Source organism: Antennarius striatus, chromosome 16 (genome assembly GCF_040054535.1).
Source record: "Antennarius striatus isolate MH-2024 chromosome 16, ASM4005453v1, whole genome shotgun sequence".
NCBI lineage: Eukaryota > Metazoa > Chordata > Actinopteri > Lophiiformes > Antennariidae > Antennarius > Antennarius striatus.
In genome coordinates, this window is record NC_090791.1 from 7188321 (window position 1) to 7206768 (window position 18448).

Here is an 18448-nt window from a genome sequence, read left to right on the forward strand (position 1 = left end):
TTTTGTGTCCAGGGGGAACACTGTGGGAGAATCATTAAAATCTAACATTTTTGGAGATCCACATCATTGCTGTGTGATGATGTCCCAAACAGCAACGACACAGACACGCAGTAGAAACATTCTAACAAAGAACATCTTTGTTCCCAGCTGAATTCTTGACCATCATTTTATGCATTTTCGTGCAAATGACTCAATCTCCACGTCCCTCGCCCCTCATTCCGCCCAATTAGGCTATCGTTTTTCAAGCACGACCCCTGATCCCGCAGAGATGAGTTCTTTTGGAGCTCCTCAATCTTAATCGGTTTATGTGTTTCAGGAAGGTGTGAGGGGTTTTACTGTCACACACATATGTGCATGCACGCATTCAAACTGCATGGCAGTTGAAGAGAGGTGGCCATAAAAGAATAATGTGACTTATTTAGCTCTGGGGGAGGCAGGAGACTGTTTCAAGGGACACAAGGCAGCATTGAGGATTCTCTTTCTCCCTTTCTTCCTGAATCATCCCTTTTTTCTTTTGCCTTTATTGCCTCCACAGCTGCAGTGGAGCTCAGCAGACCCACAGATTCAAATGGCAGTCTTGGTTGATGCTAAGGAGTGTGATGCCAGTCAGTGTGTTCCTGTCTGCCCAAAGCATTTAAAAAAGTCATAAACTAAAACCTGAATTGATGGCTCCAGAGGTCAGAGGTGTTGCTGAAGGATTTCAATGGCCTAGTCACTCCGTGCCAACTATAGCAATTTTTCATTGCATGACAGATGATAGTAAACGTTTTTTGTTTTTTTTGTTTTTGGTAAAATTTGGGATTAATTTTAGAAACACAATCTAATTTGTTTCTATAAAACTGAGCAAGATTCATCCACTCATTAATGTTAATCTAATAATAACAAGGCTCTGTTCTGTTACAGTAAAGTAATGACTGACAGTTGCACTGAATTAATGTTAGGTAGTGGGAAATATGAGACAACAGCAGAATTTTGTTTTAATAAATATATGGTACAAATCTGAATGAAGTTGGTTAAGCATGACCAAACAGCATCCAAGTGTTTCAAGCACAGATTATAACACCACAGGATTTATCATGAGTCTGCATTCATGCAAACGACTCATTTGTTTCACACATACAACAAACAATGGCAAAAAAAAACGCTCTGTCGGTCAGTTTTTACCTTTGGACTGAACTAAAGTGAGCACATAGTTAAGCTGGGTGCACACAGAAACTGCATACCTCCACCAAGAGAACCGACACACTGCACTATGGCGATGCCCTGTCCTGCCTCTCATTGGACCGACATGATGATGACTGATATGGCATCCTGTCCCGTCCTGCAGCAGGTGTAAAATCAGTTTAACTTGATGACAGAGGCATGAACCACTCTGAAAAGAGGTGATGTATAGACTCTGAATGATCTATGGAATGTTCAATGAGCAAAAAATTCAGAAAGATCGGAATTTGTGCGAGGACAGGTTCGAATGATGAAAAAGATCATAGAAAAGTTTGCGTTAAATTCAAAATGAATTCTTATACTGTAATGTGCATCATATATTACGTGCAAAATTTAGGAAGTAAACATAGGAACAAAAAAATAGCAAAATACTGATGATACAGATGAGACTTTATGAAATGAATTTCTGACTGAAACTGCAAGCTCTTCAATGATGTGAGAAATGTAATCATCATACCGAGACAATCAGAGGTGGGTCATGTTCCCTTTGTAGGATTAAAAAAAAATCTTGGATCAATACATCTTCTAAATAATCCAAATAAGCTATTCCATTCCGATCCATAAAATTTCATTAAAATCCTCTGAAAACTTTTCCTGCTCACAAACAAACATATGAGGCTGAGTCACAACAGAAAATATGAAGCATGACAGAATGGCTTCACAGATCAGCTAGAGGTAACTGTACTCTCCCTCCGATTCACCTGGGACCCTTACTCTAATACCCCCTACCCCTTCCAAAACCAATGCCCTTCTCCACACACCCCCACCTCAACCCACATATATCAATTTCCTTTAGATGTTCCCTTTCACACAATTGAAGTAACTAGATTCTTTCCTTTGGCTGGCCAGTGGAGATATGGAACAGAACATACAATGGGCTATTCATTAAGGTAGCAACACACACACACACACACACACACACAAACACACACACACACACACACACACACACACACACACACACACACACACACAAATATGGACCCTATTCCTGAACTGGGGCAAAACTTAACCTGCACCAAACCCTAAATAGATATAAAATTTGAACCAAATCCTAACCTAGATCCATTCCTGACCTGAACCTAATCCTAACATTGACCTAAACCTAACTTGGACTGGGACCATATCTTAATTTGGACCACTGACCCAATAATCATCTCTTAACACCAGTTGCACCAGCCACCTCCAAGTAACTGGTCTTGAGATGCAAAGGTGCCTGAGTCCCACTCCCACACACACACACACACACACACACACACACACACACACACACACACACACACACACACACACACACACACAGTTCCCTCATACTCACACAACATCCCACCACACATCCCAGCTGCAACGAAAGTCTGTCCAAGTTCTTAACCCATCACACACTGTTTCTATCATGCCTACCCCTCCTCCACAATCAGCAACTCTGAGGAAGACAAGACACACACAAAAGGATAGGAACTATAGTGGTAGGAAAACAAGTCAGGATTCACAGTCCTTGACGTGGGGCACTGAATTAATGTAACACAACTGCATGAAATTATGGAGAAAGATAGACAGGAAAAGGTCGGGATGATGACAGGGAGCGTTGAATTATTTTTATTAAGTATTTGAAGATTCCCTGACATTTTAATTATAGACGTGACTAACATTTATAACTGAAAACTATGAATTGTAGATTCTCAGCAGCTGGCTTATACAATAATCTATTTACATGACAGAGGTGTAAATTTGATGCTTCGGGGAAAAAAAGAACCTGGTTGTGAGATCAAGTTCCATCATTCAATGACTGAATGTGACCTCTGACCTCTCTGTAGGGTGCTAAAAATAAATGGGACTCCATCAATATCTTAATATTGTTGGTATATTGGGCCTGAATGCTGCTTTTATTACAAAATAAGACAGAGTTGATTACGCTGATAATAGGTTAATAACTTCAAATATTAGTAGGCCACCGGATCTTTTTGCATGGTTGGCTGATCCACTTCAACAGAGGAGGACTAACACACCTGCCCTGTCCTGCACAGGTGCACAAAAGACGGGAGAAACAAAGAGGGACTGGAAGAAAACTAGAATGAATCGCCTGGAGGAGGGAGGAGAGTGTTGGGATGTCCAGCAGCCAACTGTCACAGCATTAGACAAGTTTGTTTCATATACTGGACAGATCAGTAACTGAACTTCACTGGTAATGATTGAGGGGTTTTTTAAAATTCAATGTGTTTTTGTTTATTTATAAATTAAAACTCCACGTTTATTTGATTTTGTCTGTTTGTTCTGAAAATTTTGTATTGTTGAATGAGTTTAGTTGGAAAAGAAATCAATCCTTGAACATGAGAATTTGATATATTCTGTATGATTACGTACAGTTAGTTGGAGTTTTGTGGCCATATTGTGGAGTGATTCCGGCCTGACCCCACTGGGGGTGGACCCCCCCTCCCCCCCACGGCCTATAATGGGCAAAGACTGCACTGGGCGCTCTGACACCGCTGATCCAAACAGCCTGGCTTGCTGAACTTCAACAGGAGGTCCACTGTTGTTATAAATATTCTATTTTTGTATTCTTTATTGACAGTAAGAAAATATTTACTGTAATCATTTCCATTTAATCAATTTACATCAGAAAGAAAGACTCGCAGCAAAAGTAACCAGAAAGTTGGTTTTTTTTTTCATGCAAAGAATGAAGAATTTTCATCTTCTGTTTACTGCGAATAAATTTTTATTCTTTCTTAATATTTCTTAAAAATCTAACAACTGTAACTCGTTTTCATTTCACCAAGGCCAGGGTTGTTAATATTGGTGTAGATTGGTTTATTTAATTTTTTGAAGTTGTTAAAATTATTTTATTTCGCTTTAAAATATCCAAAGTAGTACTGTTAAATTATTTCTTATTTTAAGACAACTTTAAAGCTGCTACAATGGGATTTTCATGCTAAATGCCTTTTTTATGTCCATACTTTAGGGCTTAATAAAGAAAATGGGTGGAAGCAAAAAAAAAAAAAAAGCAAAACTAAAAATGAGACAAACCTAGAGAATTTCGTCAACATCTTTTCTTTCGGGGAAAAAAAAAACTATTAACATTTATATGGTAGCAATTTTTTTTTGTATAGGCTGCTGTGAATACTACAACTAGAACAATTAATTGTTTTGAACTCTTGTCTGTTTCTCTTAATTTAAATTAATTAATTTCTCTCGTCTGAATAATTTCTGATTGTCTTATCGTTTTGTTCTGATATTTCAGAAATGTATTTTTAAAAAAATCACGTCCAGAAAGCTAACTTCTGAAGGCTTGTCGCTGGTCATTCTAACAAATAATATTTTTACTTGGAAAAAATACTGCGCCGTATCTCAACATGAAATTCATCTTATGAATTCGTTAATAAACCAGCATATTTCTAATACAGAAACATTTGTTTCTTTAAATGACATTTCATGGTCTTGCGTAAAGTTCAGCTCAACTAATGGAACTGCTCGGTCTGTCAATCTGCTTCCATTATTTGCGCATAAACACACACACGCCAAAACAAACACTCACGTCAAACCGAGGCCGGACCGCACATCCTCCAGAAATCCCCGGAGTGTCTGTCGGAGGGTCCACGGTTTTAAAGCTCCAGGAGCCGGACCGTCCCGCCACAGCTCCGCGGGCTGCGTCACGGCGCTCCTGGAGGATTTTTCTCTACATGTCAGAGTTTGTTGAGACGCAGACAAAGAGTGGCAGAAGAAGGGAAGACACAGGCTTTTCCTTCTTTTCTTGTCCTTTTTCATATGCACAGAAGTGCTTTTTGTTCTCCCCTTTTTTTTTTCATTTAAGGGGGAAGGGGGTGCCCGTTTCAATCACATGATTTCAATTCACCTGAGATAAAACAAAGGGCGCAAAGAAAAGAGGAGAGAGGAGGAATTAGAGGCAGAGAATCAGACAGAGAGATGCTCTCATGAACAGGATTCTCTTATCATAACATTAATGAATAATGAAAAAAAAAGTGGTGATTTTTTGAATTGGTGCGCCATGGCGCACGGAGGGGATACAAGGGGGCTTTGTTGCCAAGAACAGCGCTTGCGTTTGTGTCCATGCGGCCCGCGTCCCTTCTCGTCTCTCCCCTTTCTACCAATGCTGTATGTGTATGGTTAGAAAAAAAAAAACACAAAACAAGAATGTATGGATTTAAACGCGCGCTTCGTGGCTCAAGGCGAGGATGCAATTATAAAACTCACACGTGGACACGAAGAGGCGCGGTGTTATGTACAGCTTCAGTGTGGGTGGATAGGTGGATATATGTCACTACACTAGACAATACAATCAGCACTGTATAAACGCGTCATTTATTCAAATGATTTGTATTTTGAGCAGAAAATAATCTGCGTAATTCTTGCATAATTAAGTCAACTTCCTTCTTAAATATTTAATTAAAACAGAATCTGGTTTGTAATTGAGGCAGAATTTTCGATAAAAGGAACAGACCTCTGTATCAACGGATCTGCCATTGACAGACAATATTCTTGAATATGAAATTGAACCGCGTCAAAATTCCTCTGTAGCCTGTTTGAACTGCGCCAAACTCCTGTGGCGCACTGTGGCTTCGTTTTGTTGACCGTTAATTTTGCGCAAAATATTAACTTTAACAGATTTGCTATTTCTTAATACACCTGACGTCATGCTGCACAAGATGATTGAATAGGAACATCATTCAACCACATTTTTGCATCGTCCAAGCAGGGCATTGGTATTAAAAAAAATTTTTTTTAAAAAGTGCATGCAAAGTATGTTGAAAACTAAATGTAATGTAATTATGGAAGTTGACTGTATTTAACTTACAGTTAATGGAGGAAAAAAACGTTTTACTCCTAATTTTTTTAAACATCATGACATTTCCTGAATACCAGAGCGTTATGGGTTCAGTAGAAATATTCAGAGAGAGAGAGAGAAAGTGAAAGAGAGAGTGAGAGAGAGACAGCCAATCAGAAGTCTCCAGCATACACGTATGCAGATTTGCTGCTCCTTTAAGACGTGTCCCCTCGGTATCTTTTTGTTTTTTCTGTCTCGGTCTCATACAAGGAGCTCTTTAAGCCCCGGTACGGACACACAGAGCAGGCATTCATTCTCAGGCAGCGCCAGTGAGGGGGCTGGGGAGCGAGCGTCACTTTGGAAACCCGGGAACTCACGGATTCTCGCACTAAACCGGCGACCTCCTTTTCTCTCTGCTGAAGTAAGGCGCTTAGAATTTCTAACTATTTCCTGTCAGCTGCTGATGTTTTCGTTGGAATCACAGAAAAGAAACACAGATCAGATTTACAGATGTAATCTTATTGCTAAGATTGAAATCGACTAACGTTGCATGATATGTATTTTTATTAGAATCGAATTTATTTATCTGTAAATAAATCATGTTATGAAGCTTTAATCAACAAAACAATGTGATATGCAAGGCCCACTAACTTTTTTAAGCAATGGGGATGGCCATAAACAGAGTTAAAACTATGGTGATGAATCTGTTGATGACAGCACCTGCTTGAAACACTGTTCCAGCTTTCACCGTTCTGATAACCTAGTCACACTAAAAAAAATGCTCACTTTATTTAAAGAAACTCTGACCTCCAAGACTCTGAAATAAATAAATGCACGTTTCTTTGTGTTGATAGAAAAGATGAGGTTCTGAATCATTTTATTTATTCTATTACACTGAATTTGGGCTGCCTGGGCCTCCATTATGTCGGTTGGTCTTAAATATAGTTTGAAATAAAGTGTCTAGTTACTGAAAGACACGGTAGATATAAACTATCATAAAACTATTTGAAAAACTTTTCCAAACGAGGAATTAAGGGCAGTAACTGACCGGTCAAGCGGTGATAATGAGCTCATGTAGCTCAACGCGCAGTATGCACTCATCAAGTTATTAACCAAAGAAGCACCTTTTGACAGCAGTATGAAAACTACAGTGTGTATATTTTAGCTTTTATTAAATGTGTTTGTTGCTGCAGGTTGAGGTGTATATGCTGAGGATACACCGCTCTGTGTTTGGATCTTGATTCGTCTGTTTCTGATTTGTGGCTCCACGCACGTCGCTTGATAACACAATATTTCATAATTAATACAGCTACTTGAATTCTGACCATTCAGGCCAATGATTTTTGGGTTTTATCTATTTCACGTGTTGTCGAATGAGATATTTCGTCAATGAAACTATTTTTTTTTTCTGGAAAACAAATAGTTTGTATGCATTTTAATCACGCTTTTAAGTCAACAGAGGAAGACGCGCAAAATTAGTAACCAGAAACTGTCCTTTAACAAAGTGATGTATCATTTCTTCAAAATGAACAGGGGTAACTAAAGTGGTAAATAGATTCTCTTCTACTTAATCCATGACTGTTAAACTGACAAATCCGTTCATAAACAGGACAGGAGCGAGATCATTAATGTTCCAGCAGTAGAGAGCAGAAAACAATCCAGCGTGCTCCCGCTGGTTCACGGGGAGTTCGCCGAGTTGAGACGTGAAGTTCGAGACATGGTGTCGATTTTATGGATAAAACAAGGCCACGTTTTACTCACAGATACGTCTGGTCTTATTCAACAAATAGCCTATGTCCAATTCACACACGCGTACTGGCACGCACGCGAACAGGGTTTATATTTCCAGCGCCATGCCATGTTTATCCAGGAAGTGTAGTGTATAAATCCAAGGTTTGTGCTGCTGTGGCCTCATATCATTCCAACACTTTCCCTCTGGGGAGCTTTGAAAAACTGCAAAACCTTAAACAGTAGCTTGTTTGGGAGGGCGAGGTTGTGCCTGCGTAGAGGCAGGAGCAGGGCAGAGGTCCTGGACCCTGCTATGGATGAACTTTACGCACGAAAAAGTAGGAATTGCAGTTTGAAAGTTCAGGTTCTAAACGTTCATGACAAAGATGATTAAATTCCAATAGGAATATTAACATTAAACATCAAAATTATCCGTCCTGCCATCTATAAATCAGTCCCAGACACATTTGTTGAAAGTAAAAATGGAGAAAGATGGAAACATGATAATATTGCTGAAAGGACCAATAAACGTTTAACTTTAGGCGATGGGTGGGGCAATTTCTTCTGAATCATAAAACACACATAAGACTAACATATAAATACCGGCCTACAGGTGTGAGTGATTTATTCTATTTATTTTTTGTTAGCTAATAAAACTCGGCCTCTTACTTGCACTATTTCTGTCTCGCTGATTGACACTCTTCATCACTCTGCTATTTCAGGTCCTCTGTTGGATTTCAATCGTGGGCTAAACGGAGGAGAGATTGAAGGGAAAGGCAGGAGGGAGTGAGACTGGGTGAGTTTAGTGCAGATAGCTGTGCATCATTTGGTAAGCTGGGGGCCAAGGTGCGCACTGAGCCGCCTATGATACCAACAACGCGGATGGAAAGAACTTTAATGTGGAACCCTCATAGAGTTTTGCAACGGAGGCTAAGAGTAGAGACAGACTGGCAGTTTATATTATAACTTATAGGAGGCCAGAGGAACACAAGTAGCCGACTCTCTGTGCGTCGCTGTAGGGTTAAAACAAGAACAAGGACTCAACAGGTAAATACGCATATAGAAACAGGCCTCACGCACTGTGCGCACCTGAAGGCGCGGGTGTAGGAAGATGTCCAGAGAGGAGCACAGTTTATCGGACGTTGAGCTCAGTTCGGGGATGTCGGATGACAGTCGTTCCCTGTCACCGGGCCATTCCTCCGGGGCGCCCGGCGGAGTGGACTCGCCTCTCCACGTCCAGCAGCCACAGCTGGCGGGTCTGGACGACACATCTGCCGGCTGCTCGTCCATCAAATCCGACGACGAGGACGACCGTTTCCCCGCAGAAATCCGCGAGGCGGTGAGCCAAGTGTTAAACTGCTACGACTGGACCCTGGTGCCAATGCCGGTGCGCGTCAACTCCGGAAACAAGAACAAGCCTCACGTCAAGAGGCCCATGAATGCCTTCATGGTGTGGGCGCAGGCGGCGCGCAGGAAACTGGCCGACCAACACCCACACCTGCACAACGCGGAGCTCAGCAAGACCCTGGGGAAGCTCTGGAGGTGAGGAGGCAACTTCCTGTCCTGTGTGACAAATGTTTTCATCATCCACAGCCAGAGCGCAGCAGCAGGACCGCAGAGGTGTCGCTCGTTTCTATAGCAACGTCAGAAGTAAATTCCCAAAAAGAGGGAACAGTCTGCTCACTTAGATCTGGTTTTAACATGATGCAAATAATGTCAGTCTACGTAATTCGTCAGTTTTTGAGAAAATCTTTTGCCGAAACGTGTTTGCTGATGAAAGACAGTTTATTTGTGGGTTTTAGAGGATTAAAAAAAGTCATTGCAAATGTAACTGAAGAAGATTCTTTATAATAATGATAATGATAATGATAATGATAATGATAATAATAATGATAATAATAATAATAATAATAATAATATAATAATAAAATAGCTTTCTCGGATACGACATGCAAATAAATCCTAATCAGCAGTCCATATTTGTTTGTTGTTGTTTTTTTAAATCATCACTCACTGGCCTTTTTTTAAGGACAAGATCAAAAACACTCACACAGATGATCATATTGAGAAACTTGGGTGGAAAAGGATGTCACAGATTAAAGCGTTAGAGCAAACAGTGGACTATTGTGAACAGAAAATACTTGAGACCTTTGTTTGTAATTTAACACTCCCTGATCTGTGATATTATGATTTCTGGACAAAGTATTTGCTGTAAATGAGTTGTTCTGTGAATGAATATGATTTCTAGGAGACAAGAACCCAAAGTATCCTGTCACATTTAGTCACAGCCCGCTTTTGGACACAGCTCAACAGTGAAGACGTGTTTTTATGTTGAGAGTGTGTCTCATGCTTCAATCTGGTAATTAAACATTTAATTTAACTGCTGGCTCAGCAGCCCTTCGGGCACAGAGTGGGCATTTTCATAGCCCTTCAGATTATAGTTTCAGCACGGATTTTTCTAAAAGTATCGCAAGATTCTCCTCATTGATTTGTAATGCTTTTAGCATTTAATTTTAATTTCATATTCAAATATAAATTAGAATTGCCTCTGGGGTCTGAAATATTCCTGGGAATGCCAGAGGAAAGTGACCTTTTCCAGCTCTCCCTCTAAAAATCCTCTACTTCTACTACGTTGCTGTAACCCAGCCACAGAAAACCAGCTGTTCTTTACTTTTAAAGTTCTCTCAGACCATTCATCCAGTTTCCATCCACTCACCCAGAATACTCACTGCTTGCTGACAAGGAGGTCAGAAAGGTTAAATTAATTAACCCCTCAGGGACTAAGGATAAATTAGATGAAGACTTGACCTTGAACTGAGGCTTGATTGGTTTATTGGCCCAGAAGCGCAGTGAACACTCAGGCTGGGGAAGGTCGGGGGGTTCTCATGCCATTCCAGGCAGGCAGGACACATCTTTAGCCTTTATTATTTCATTACAGTCCAGGAGTCAGAAGCTGCTCAGAGGCATGAGATGCAGCTGCATCAGAGTGAATGAAACATTACTTAATAAAACGCTTTCAAAATGGGTAAAGCATAGTACTGGAAGTTGAATTCCTCCATAAATTAGTACTTAAATGTGGATTTTTGCATATTTATGCTACTATTGCAACTCTTTTCACCCTGCATGCCAAAAATAAAATCTGCAAATGATCTACTAACACCTTTTTTAATTCAAGGCTTCTTAATGAGAGTGACAAGCGACCTTTTATTGAGGAGGCAGAAAGGCTGAGGAAGCAGCACAAGAAGGATTATCCTGACTACAAATATCAACCACGGCGTCGCAAGAATGGAAAGCCTGGTTCTGGGTCAGGAAGTGAAGCAGACTGTCATTCGGAGGGCGAGGTCAGCCAGACTCACTACAAGGGCCTCCACCTGGAAGTGGTCCACAGTGGGGCAGCCGGATCTCCTCTGTCAGACAGGCACCACCCACATGCTGCAGGTGGGCCGCTGGTTCCCCTCCCACTCAACCACTGAGTCCCAGTCACACCAGTGCAAAGATGTCTATAACAAGAGGTTGTTTTGTGTCTCCCCAGGTCAAAGTCACAGTCCTCCCACACCTCCCACAACTCCAAAGACCGAATCTCAGTCTGGTAAGGCAGGGGATGGAAAACGGGAGGGTGCTGGGAACGGGGTCTCCCGCGGCACCATGGGTACTGAGGGCGGCTCTGGGAAACCTCACATTGATTTTGGTAATGTGGACATCGGCGAGATGAGCCACGAAGTGATGGTCAACATGGAACCCTTTGATGTCAATGAGTTTGATCAGTACCTCCCCCCCAATGGGCATCCAGGGGTCGGGCAGGGTGCTGGGGGAGTAGCAGCTGCATCTCCTGCATCTCCGTACACCTACGGCATCTCCTCAGCTCTGGCAGCAGCCAGCGGACACTCAGCAGCCTGGCTCTCCAAGCAGCAACAGCAGCCACAGCAACATCACGGCTCCCCCCTGACCTCTGACCCTTCCAAAGCCCAGATCAAGAGCGAGGCCGGAGGTGCTGGGAGCCACTTCTCTGAGGCGGCCTCAGCTGGGTCCCACGTCACCTACACTCCGCTCAGCCTCCCCCACTACAGCTCCGCCTTTCCCTCGCTGGCCTCCAGGGCTCAGTTTGCAGAATACGCTGACCACCAGGCTTCAGGGTCGTACTATGCTCACTCCAGCCAGGCCTCGGGGTTGTATTCAGCCTTTTCTTACATGGGGCCCACCCAGAGGCCCCTGTACACTGCCATCACCGACTCAGGCAACATGCCACAGTCACACAGCCCCACTCACTGGGAACAGCCCGTCTACACAACATTGTCGCGGCCATGACAGATAACCAGACCAGAGGGTGGTGGTGCAGGCCCAGCCCCCATGTCAGACCCACGATGTAGCAGCAAGAGAAGCAGAGTAGGTGGCAGGAATGGGGAAGGCGGCTTGGGTCGGGGGGAGTGGACAGGCACCAGGGGAGGAGGCTGGGGAGGCAGTGGGGGAGAAACCCAATTCTGCTCTCACCCAGAGGCAGATATGCTGTCGCAGCTCAAGGATGAGCTTGGAGAGTGTTGCTTCAGGCGCCCGGGTGATTATTGGGGGCACAAAGTGGAGTAGTGAGAGAATGTAATATTTTTTGGTGGGGCAGTAGAAAAACATCTACCCACCACCAACCATCACCACCATCACCACATAGTTCTGAGTTAGATTTACAGAAGCAAATCCTCCAGTGACAATGATTCTTAGTGAAGGGTCAGGTCGGTGACTGCATGTTGATCAGTGGAAGCACAGTGTAGTCCACGTCCCGCTGTCAGAAAGACACAGGGTGTCAGGAGAAACAGGACCGCAGTACAAACAGAGAATTAGAAAGACCCCGATCTGAACTGTAAAGGATGGGACTGAGAGGGAGCCAAATTTGTTTGACAACTAAAAGCTCTGTACCGGAAGAATGGAGTGCCAAATGGTTTGGTTGAGGCCCATTCTTTTCTCAGGCAACCCTGACCTTCAATCAAACAGATTTTATTTCTGTATTGCTTCAGGAAACAAACACAAATACTGATGAAGTTTGGTTGATTCTTAGGGTACATTGGTGCCTTATTAATTCAAATTATTATGCTGTATCCAGTGATATGCCTTTTGTGCGCAGAAGAAAAATGCCACAAAACCAAGATGAGGTTTTGTAGAACATATATATTTGTGAAAAAAAAGCAATTTTCATGACGAGAAACTTATTATCAGGATAGTTCATATGATGTACTTGAAATTACAAATTTATGTATATTGATGCTTACGGATTTGAGATATTTTTGAAATAACCAAAGTTGCGAGACCAAATCTTATAAAGAAGAAACAGATTTTACTGATGTTTCTCCCAACGTGATGTTCAAAACTACCTTCTATTTTATCATGAATCCATTTTCTTATAGCGTTTTCCAATGTGATTTATTGTCAATTACATTAAAAAAAATGTTGGTTTTAAAAGCAACCTCAGCTTTTCTCTACAATGGCACTGATGAGTGTGAAGTTTATCATTAATACTGGACATATTCATGAAAACCATTCATGATAAAATATATATTTATACTAGAATAACTGATTTATTAGACCATGGTCACGATGTTGCAAAATACACGTTAAAGACTTTTTATTGTTCTAACAATTATCTGTATTTAAAGCTTTTTGCCATTACTAGTTCTACTGATAGTCTGCACCAATGCTTTTTCATTTCCTTGGCCTGTCATTCAAAATGTGCATATAGAGCAGTATTCATTATGAAATGACAGAGTTTTTTGATTCCAGTTATGCAACTTGTTGAAAAAAAACAAACTAACTCCAGGACAGTTTCAGTGTGAGCAATGCCAATGCCGATAAACAGTTGCCACAACCCGAGCAATCGCTTCCTGGAGATATTTAGCTTCAGCAGTATATTAACTATAAAATATGCCTTTTCCTCCATTACTGATACTCATATGTTCACATTTTTCACTATTAATCCATTTTTTCATGTGTGTTTCTCACAGCATTTGTCTGTAATCTACTAAATGTGACTGTTTTTTCAAATATTTTAATCTTCACCATGGAAAAAAATCATCTAATTGTCTTTGTTTTCATATACGTATATACATACTTTGTTTTCCTTATTACTACTGAGCACAGATCCAAATCATATGCATGCAAAGTTTTCTGTTTTGGTTCCCAGTGCATTGAAGCTTTAAGCCCATTTTTATTTAACCATTAGAATATTTTACACCTTTGTTGCCATGCGTGAAATATTTGTATTGTTGCTATGAATTTTTGTATTTATATTTGCTTTATGTTTGTATGTGCTGTTAAATGTTTATTTTAATCATTCATCAAACCTTTGTCGTTTTAAGAATTCCTATTTTCTCCTCTTGTATAACTCTTACCAGAAGAAACCAGTGAAACTATTCCTAAGTAACAGAAGAAGTGAAAGCCTGAACATGTGATGATGACTAACGATCATTTACTCTCAGATGAAATAAAGCTGTTTTTCAGACAAGTCTTCCTCTTGAAACATGTTTATGATGAAATAAATAACAAACACTTAGTATTTACTGGATTAACAAAAGGAAAAATAAATTAACACTGTTTTTTCAAGAAAAAAACATCAAAGTATCATCTTCTTTTTATGTCAAAATGACATAAAAATATCCCTCTTGTTAGGGAGTCGATACAAACCGAGAAGCAGAAGCGTGTCTTCATGACTTCATGACTGTACATACTCTACAGATAGTCTGTGCAGCTAAATGAATGGATAATTCACTTTATCCGGCTGCAACAACCTGCAACTAGTTAAGTAAACTGAATAGGAGGGATGCATGCAGGCAGTGTTTGAAACTGTGGGTGTGATGTGTAACAGTAGTAGAACAGGCATCACCAGATCCACGTCCATCCACTGTATTTTGCAGCCGATGACTACAACTGAATTTTTGCCCCATATGAGGGTGCGATGGGTGACACATGGCTATATTCATATTTCTATTTCTGTTGCAGTGCACATGTATGGGTGTGTGCTTCTCTCTTTGCTAAGGGCTAAGTCTGAGTCCTAATTCCCTCTCTTTAATCGGCTGTGTGATACTTTGGAAAGACAAAGAGGTCCATTGAAGGGGAGCTCCGGGAGGAGGGAAACGGGGGAATGAGGGAGCCTTAGCCATAACTGCCTGGCCTGTAGCTTCACCAGGATACAAAGGGACACACACTCTCTCTTTCTCCCTCTCCCGCGCTGTCTCTCTGCACATAGACCCTAAAACTCCCCCTACAATATCCTGATCTGATGTTATAAAAAGACTTCTCAGGTTTAAGCAGTAGTGGGGTTAGTGTGTTTCAATAAAGAAGACAGCTAACAAAAACCTGGTTCGATTCATTTTTCTGTCACCGTGAATTCTCGCCACCAATCTGTTGAAGCAGATGTCAGCCGTGCAGGAGCTGAAGACCCAGGAACAGATAACAGCGCCATGTGCAGCTGATGCGTGACCTCTCCAGACAGTCAGTGAAGCCATCAGTACTGGCCGCCACTGCACAATGCAGAGCTGTGTTAGATGGAAGGGCTGCTGCACTAGCCTCGTAAATACTAACTTGGGCATTTGAAGACGCTCAGCTGATCTCATTCCATTAAGCGGAATGGATTCCGATTCACCTCAGATGAGGGGCGAAACTCTGAAACTGAATGGAGTCTTTTCAAACCATGTCAGGTAAAACCTAATGACACATTAGGAGGTGTAGAGTAAGAAGCAACAGAGGGAATGAAAAGATATGAACGGCACCCCTCAGCTGCATTGATGACGACCTGATGGTGATCCCCCCAGGTTGCTCCTGCTGAGTGTCACATGCCCAGTCTGACTCATGAAGTAAGCGCAGCATCATCCTTAGGCGCTCCCATCTCAAGTCAAAAGACTAAAAACAGATGAAAATATCATGACTGTGGTAACATTCAATTTTTCTCCCTGTTAATGCTTAAATGCCTGAGATAGATGACAGCATGAATCATACATTTGTCTGAGTTTATAAAGTACAAAATAAATCTATTTTATTACCCCTGGTAGATTTTTTCTTCCAGATATCATTGTTAAATGTTAGATAAATGGTAGTCATACATGATGAACACATAGGCTAGACTTTCATCATGTATCTTCTTCCACATCAGTTATCCATCTTGTCTTTCTTACCAACAGTCACTCTGTCTTCCAGCATACTGACCCTCTTTTACTGCTTCTGCAAAACAGCCCATTCCAACCAAACAATACAGAGACTGTTTGGCTGCTGCCTGCATGTTTGTATGTTTTTGTGGAGGAAACGGGGGAAAGGTGCACGGCAGAGGAAAGGCAGCATCGTGACAGTTACATCAACAGCTGATGGGGTGAATTTGCTTATTCCTCTTAAGATATCTCCTGAACATTAAGAACAGTTCAGGTTTCTGCACTGATTACCAAAGTTTAGTGAGTAAATAACAGATACAACAATTTGAAGTTATGTGGATTGATTTTGGAATCTGTCGTCTTGCTGCTGAAATACTATTCCAATATTTATAACTAGTGTACCATACCAGTTTTCCAACAAATCTCATCTTTAAAAATGGTGACTGTAAAGTAGACCGTACAGAAAACTGCCACTCAGTATGACAAGTCACTCGTGTAACTGCCTCAGAATCAGTGAATTATAGCTGTCTGTGTGTGAACTGAAGACTTAAGTTGTGTGAAATTATTTTGTGTGGTCATCTAATAATCTTCAATCTTCGCACACAAAAGACAGCTGCGTGGACTAAATGGAAAAGCAAACACACAAATGGATGACAAATGAAATAATCAATATTATCATAAATCATGGCATTCATGTATGTTCTTCATGCTCAGGTATGTCATATTTATGAACCCATGATACAATCACCGAGTGTTACAGACTCTGGAGATTTATATAAAACACTTTATTTATGAAAGTTCTACACACTGATACTGATCAACTCTTATCAAAAACAACAAATATAATAATCACAATTTGTGATTTTTTTTCACATCAACAGAGATCAAGTTTGACTTAAACTATATTTCCCCCTTGTGGATCAAAGTTATAATGCAGCTGTTAAATAAAAAGGAATTCTAATTATGAAGTTAGCTTGCTTAGTATTGTACTTAAGACACCGAAGCTGTGAATGGAACAAGCAACACTGTTGTAATTCATGTGTTTCAGGCTTCACACAGCTAACTGACGAGGTGGGAGTGAACCAGCATGTACTGTCATGTTAATGGTGAGAATGAGTGGTTTAGTCAGTTATGATGAGCTCGTCACAGCCCCAGTCTTCGTAACTCCCATCAGGAAGGTACCGGCGGATGATGATGGGGATCTTTCTGCTCCTGTTGAAGAGGACAACAAAATTCATTGTGAGACATCAGGAAGAACAAACAAAAGATGTTCTCTATAACACATGAAAAAAGAGATGTGGTCAAGATTTCTTTTTACAGATTAATTACTGTTCATTCAAACTGTATCACTTACTTAAGCTCTTTCATTGCTATCTGTAAGGGGTCTGTTTCTCCTTCCAGCTCCACCATGACAGGGGCACACATACTGTAGGAACAAGTTAGCAGACAATTACAGTCAAACTACATTTACTAAGTTAAGTGGCAGATTCTAAACCTCCTTTAATACACACTGGCTTGGGATTACAGTAATGACTAGTGTATCTATCTTGTAAGAACCATCGTTAATAGAAAAGTGTTGCAACACCAGTTTTTATTTTGTATTCTACTCTTACATAGAAGACTTTTACTTTCATCTGCCCTTCTGAAACGTGTAGTCAACTGTTTCCTTTTGATGCAATCTAGATAATAGTTATGCACTCAAAAAGTTGGAAACGCACGCTATCTGGAGCGCTCGAGTCCCCAGCACTCGGGCCCTCTCATATTTAGTCATGTACGGCGTTGTTATCCTCTTCTGGTTCGCCTGTTGTCCCTCTCCAGCAGGAAGGATCTGCACGTTCTCTTGGTCCTCCTGTCACAAGGAAAGCAAACAGCTTAAGACCCATCAAAAGCAGCCAAAATGAATTATTGCACTGACATTATCTATTTAAAGTTTTGTTAAATGAGTAAATTCAACAAGTCAGTCATATAACACATAAATATAACCTTACATCTTCCACATTTTCCAAGTCATCTAATCCCTCGTCCTCCTCCGCATCGTCAAAATCACCGTCGTCGTAGCTACAAATTTGACACAACAGTTATTACAACGAGAACAAAATCGTAATGATCTTTAAATTAGCAATTAGACCGGCTAACAGGCTACATGTTATTTAATGCCAGCTAGTACGCTAGCGCTAGCCCACATTATGTTAAGGATATAAAATTACACAAAGAACACATATTAAAAAAGTCACAGCACTCACTTATCTTCGTTGTCGGACATGTTTTTGAAAACTCGTAGAGCTTCTTTTTAATTTCTCTACACACACCTTGTTATCAACATCAACGCACATGAAAGGAATTTCTAACTTCCGGTAGCTTTGTGCGTTGGGAAATATTCCGGACGCTCTTGCAGAATAATTGTTTTGGGTTCCGCTTGCGACAAAACCACTACTACAACTACTACAACTACTACAACTACTACAACTACTACTACTACTACTACTACTACTACTACTACTACTACTACTACTACTACTACTACTACTAATACTACTACTACTACTACTAATAATAATAATAATAATAATTATTATTATTATTATTATTATTATTATTATTA

General features: G+C 40.8%; 2 protein-coding genes across 2 annotated transcripts; one reads left to right on the forward strand and one right to left on the reverse strand.

Moving 5' to 3' along the window:
- Positions 1 to 6262: 6262 nt before the first annotated feature.
- On the forward strand, positions 6263 to 14210 carry sox10 (SRY-box transcription factor 10). Its single transcript, XM_068336223.1, has 4 exons — positions 6263 to 6419; positions 8449 to 9268; positions 10902 to 11164; positions 11259 to 14210. The coding sequence occupies exons 2-4, from the start codon at positions 8838 to 8840 to the stop codon at positions 12029 to 12031; spliced, it is 1467 nt and encodes a 488-aa protein (XP_068192324.1). The 5' UTR covers positions 6263 to 6419; positions 8449 to 8837; the 3' UTR covers positions 12032 to 14210.
- Positions 14211 to 16612: 2402 nt separating this feature from the next.
- polr2f (RNA polymerase II, I and III subunit F) lies at positions 16613 to 18211 on the reverse strand. Its single transcript, XM_068336224.1, has 5 exons — positions 18090 to 18211; positions 17835 to 17904; positions 17565 to 17695; positions 17201 to 17272; positions 16613 to 17058 (listed from the first exon to the last, which is right to left on the reverse strand). Exons 1-5 carry the CDS (start codon positions 18107 to 18109, stop codon positions 16968 to 16970), a joined length of 384 nt encoding a protein of 127 aa, XP_068192325.1. The 5' UTR covers positions 18110 to 18211; the 3' UTR covers positions 16613 to 16967.
- Between the last annotated feature and the right edge of the window lie 237 nt (positions 18212 to 18448).

What these genes read in the sequence shown, in the direction of transcription:
- sox10 (XM_068336223.1), top strand. Translation starts at nt 8,838, where the DNA reads ATGTCCAGAGAGGAGCACAGTTTATCGGACGTTGAGCTCAGTTCGGGG. An exon ending in ACCCTGGGGAAGCTCTGGAG is followed by an intron (nt 9,269 to 10,901) that starts GTGAGGAGGCAA and finishes TTTTAATTCAAG; the next exon opens with GCTTCTTAATGAGAGTGACA. An exon ending in GCACCACCCACATGCTGCAG is followed by an intron (nt 11,165 to 11,258) that starts GTGGGCCGCTGG and finishes GTGTCTCCCCAG; the next exon opens with GTCAAAGTCACAGTCCTCCC.
- polr2f (XM_068336224.1), bottom strand. Translation starts at nt 18,109, where the DNA reads ATGTCCGACAACGAAGATAA. An exon ending in ATGTCCGACAACGAAGATAA is followed by an intron (nt 17,905 to 18,089) that starts GTGAGTGCTGTG and finishes TCAAATTTGTAG; the next exon opens with CTACGACGACGGTGATTTTG. An exon ending in ATAGCAATGAAAGAGCTTAA is followed by an intron (nt 17,059 to 17,200) that starts GTAAGTGATACA and finishes CCTCTTCAACAG; the next exon opens with GAGCAGAAAGATCCCCATCA.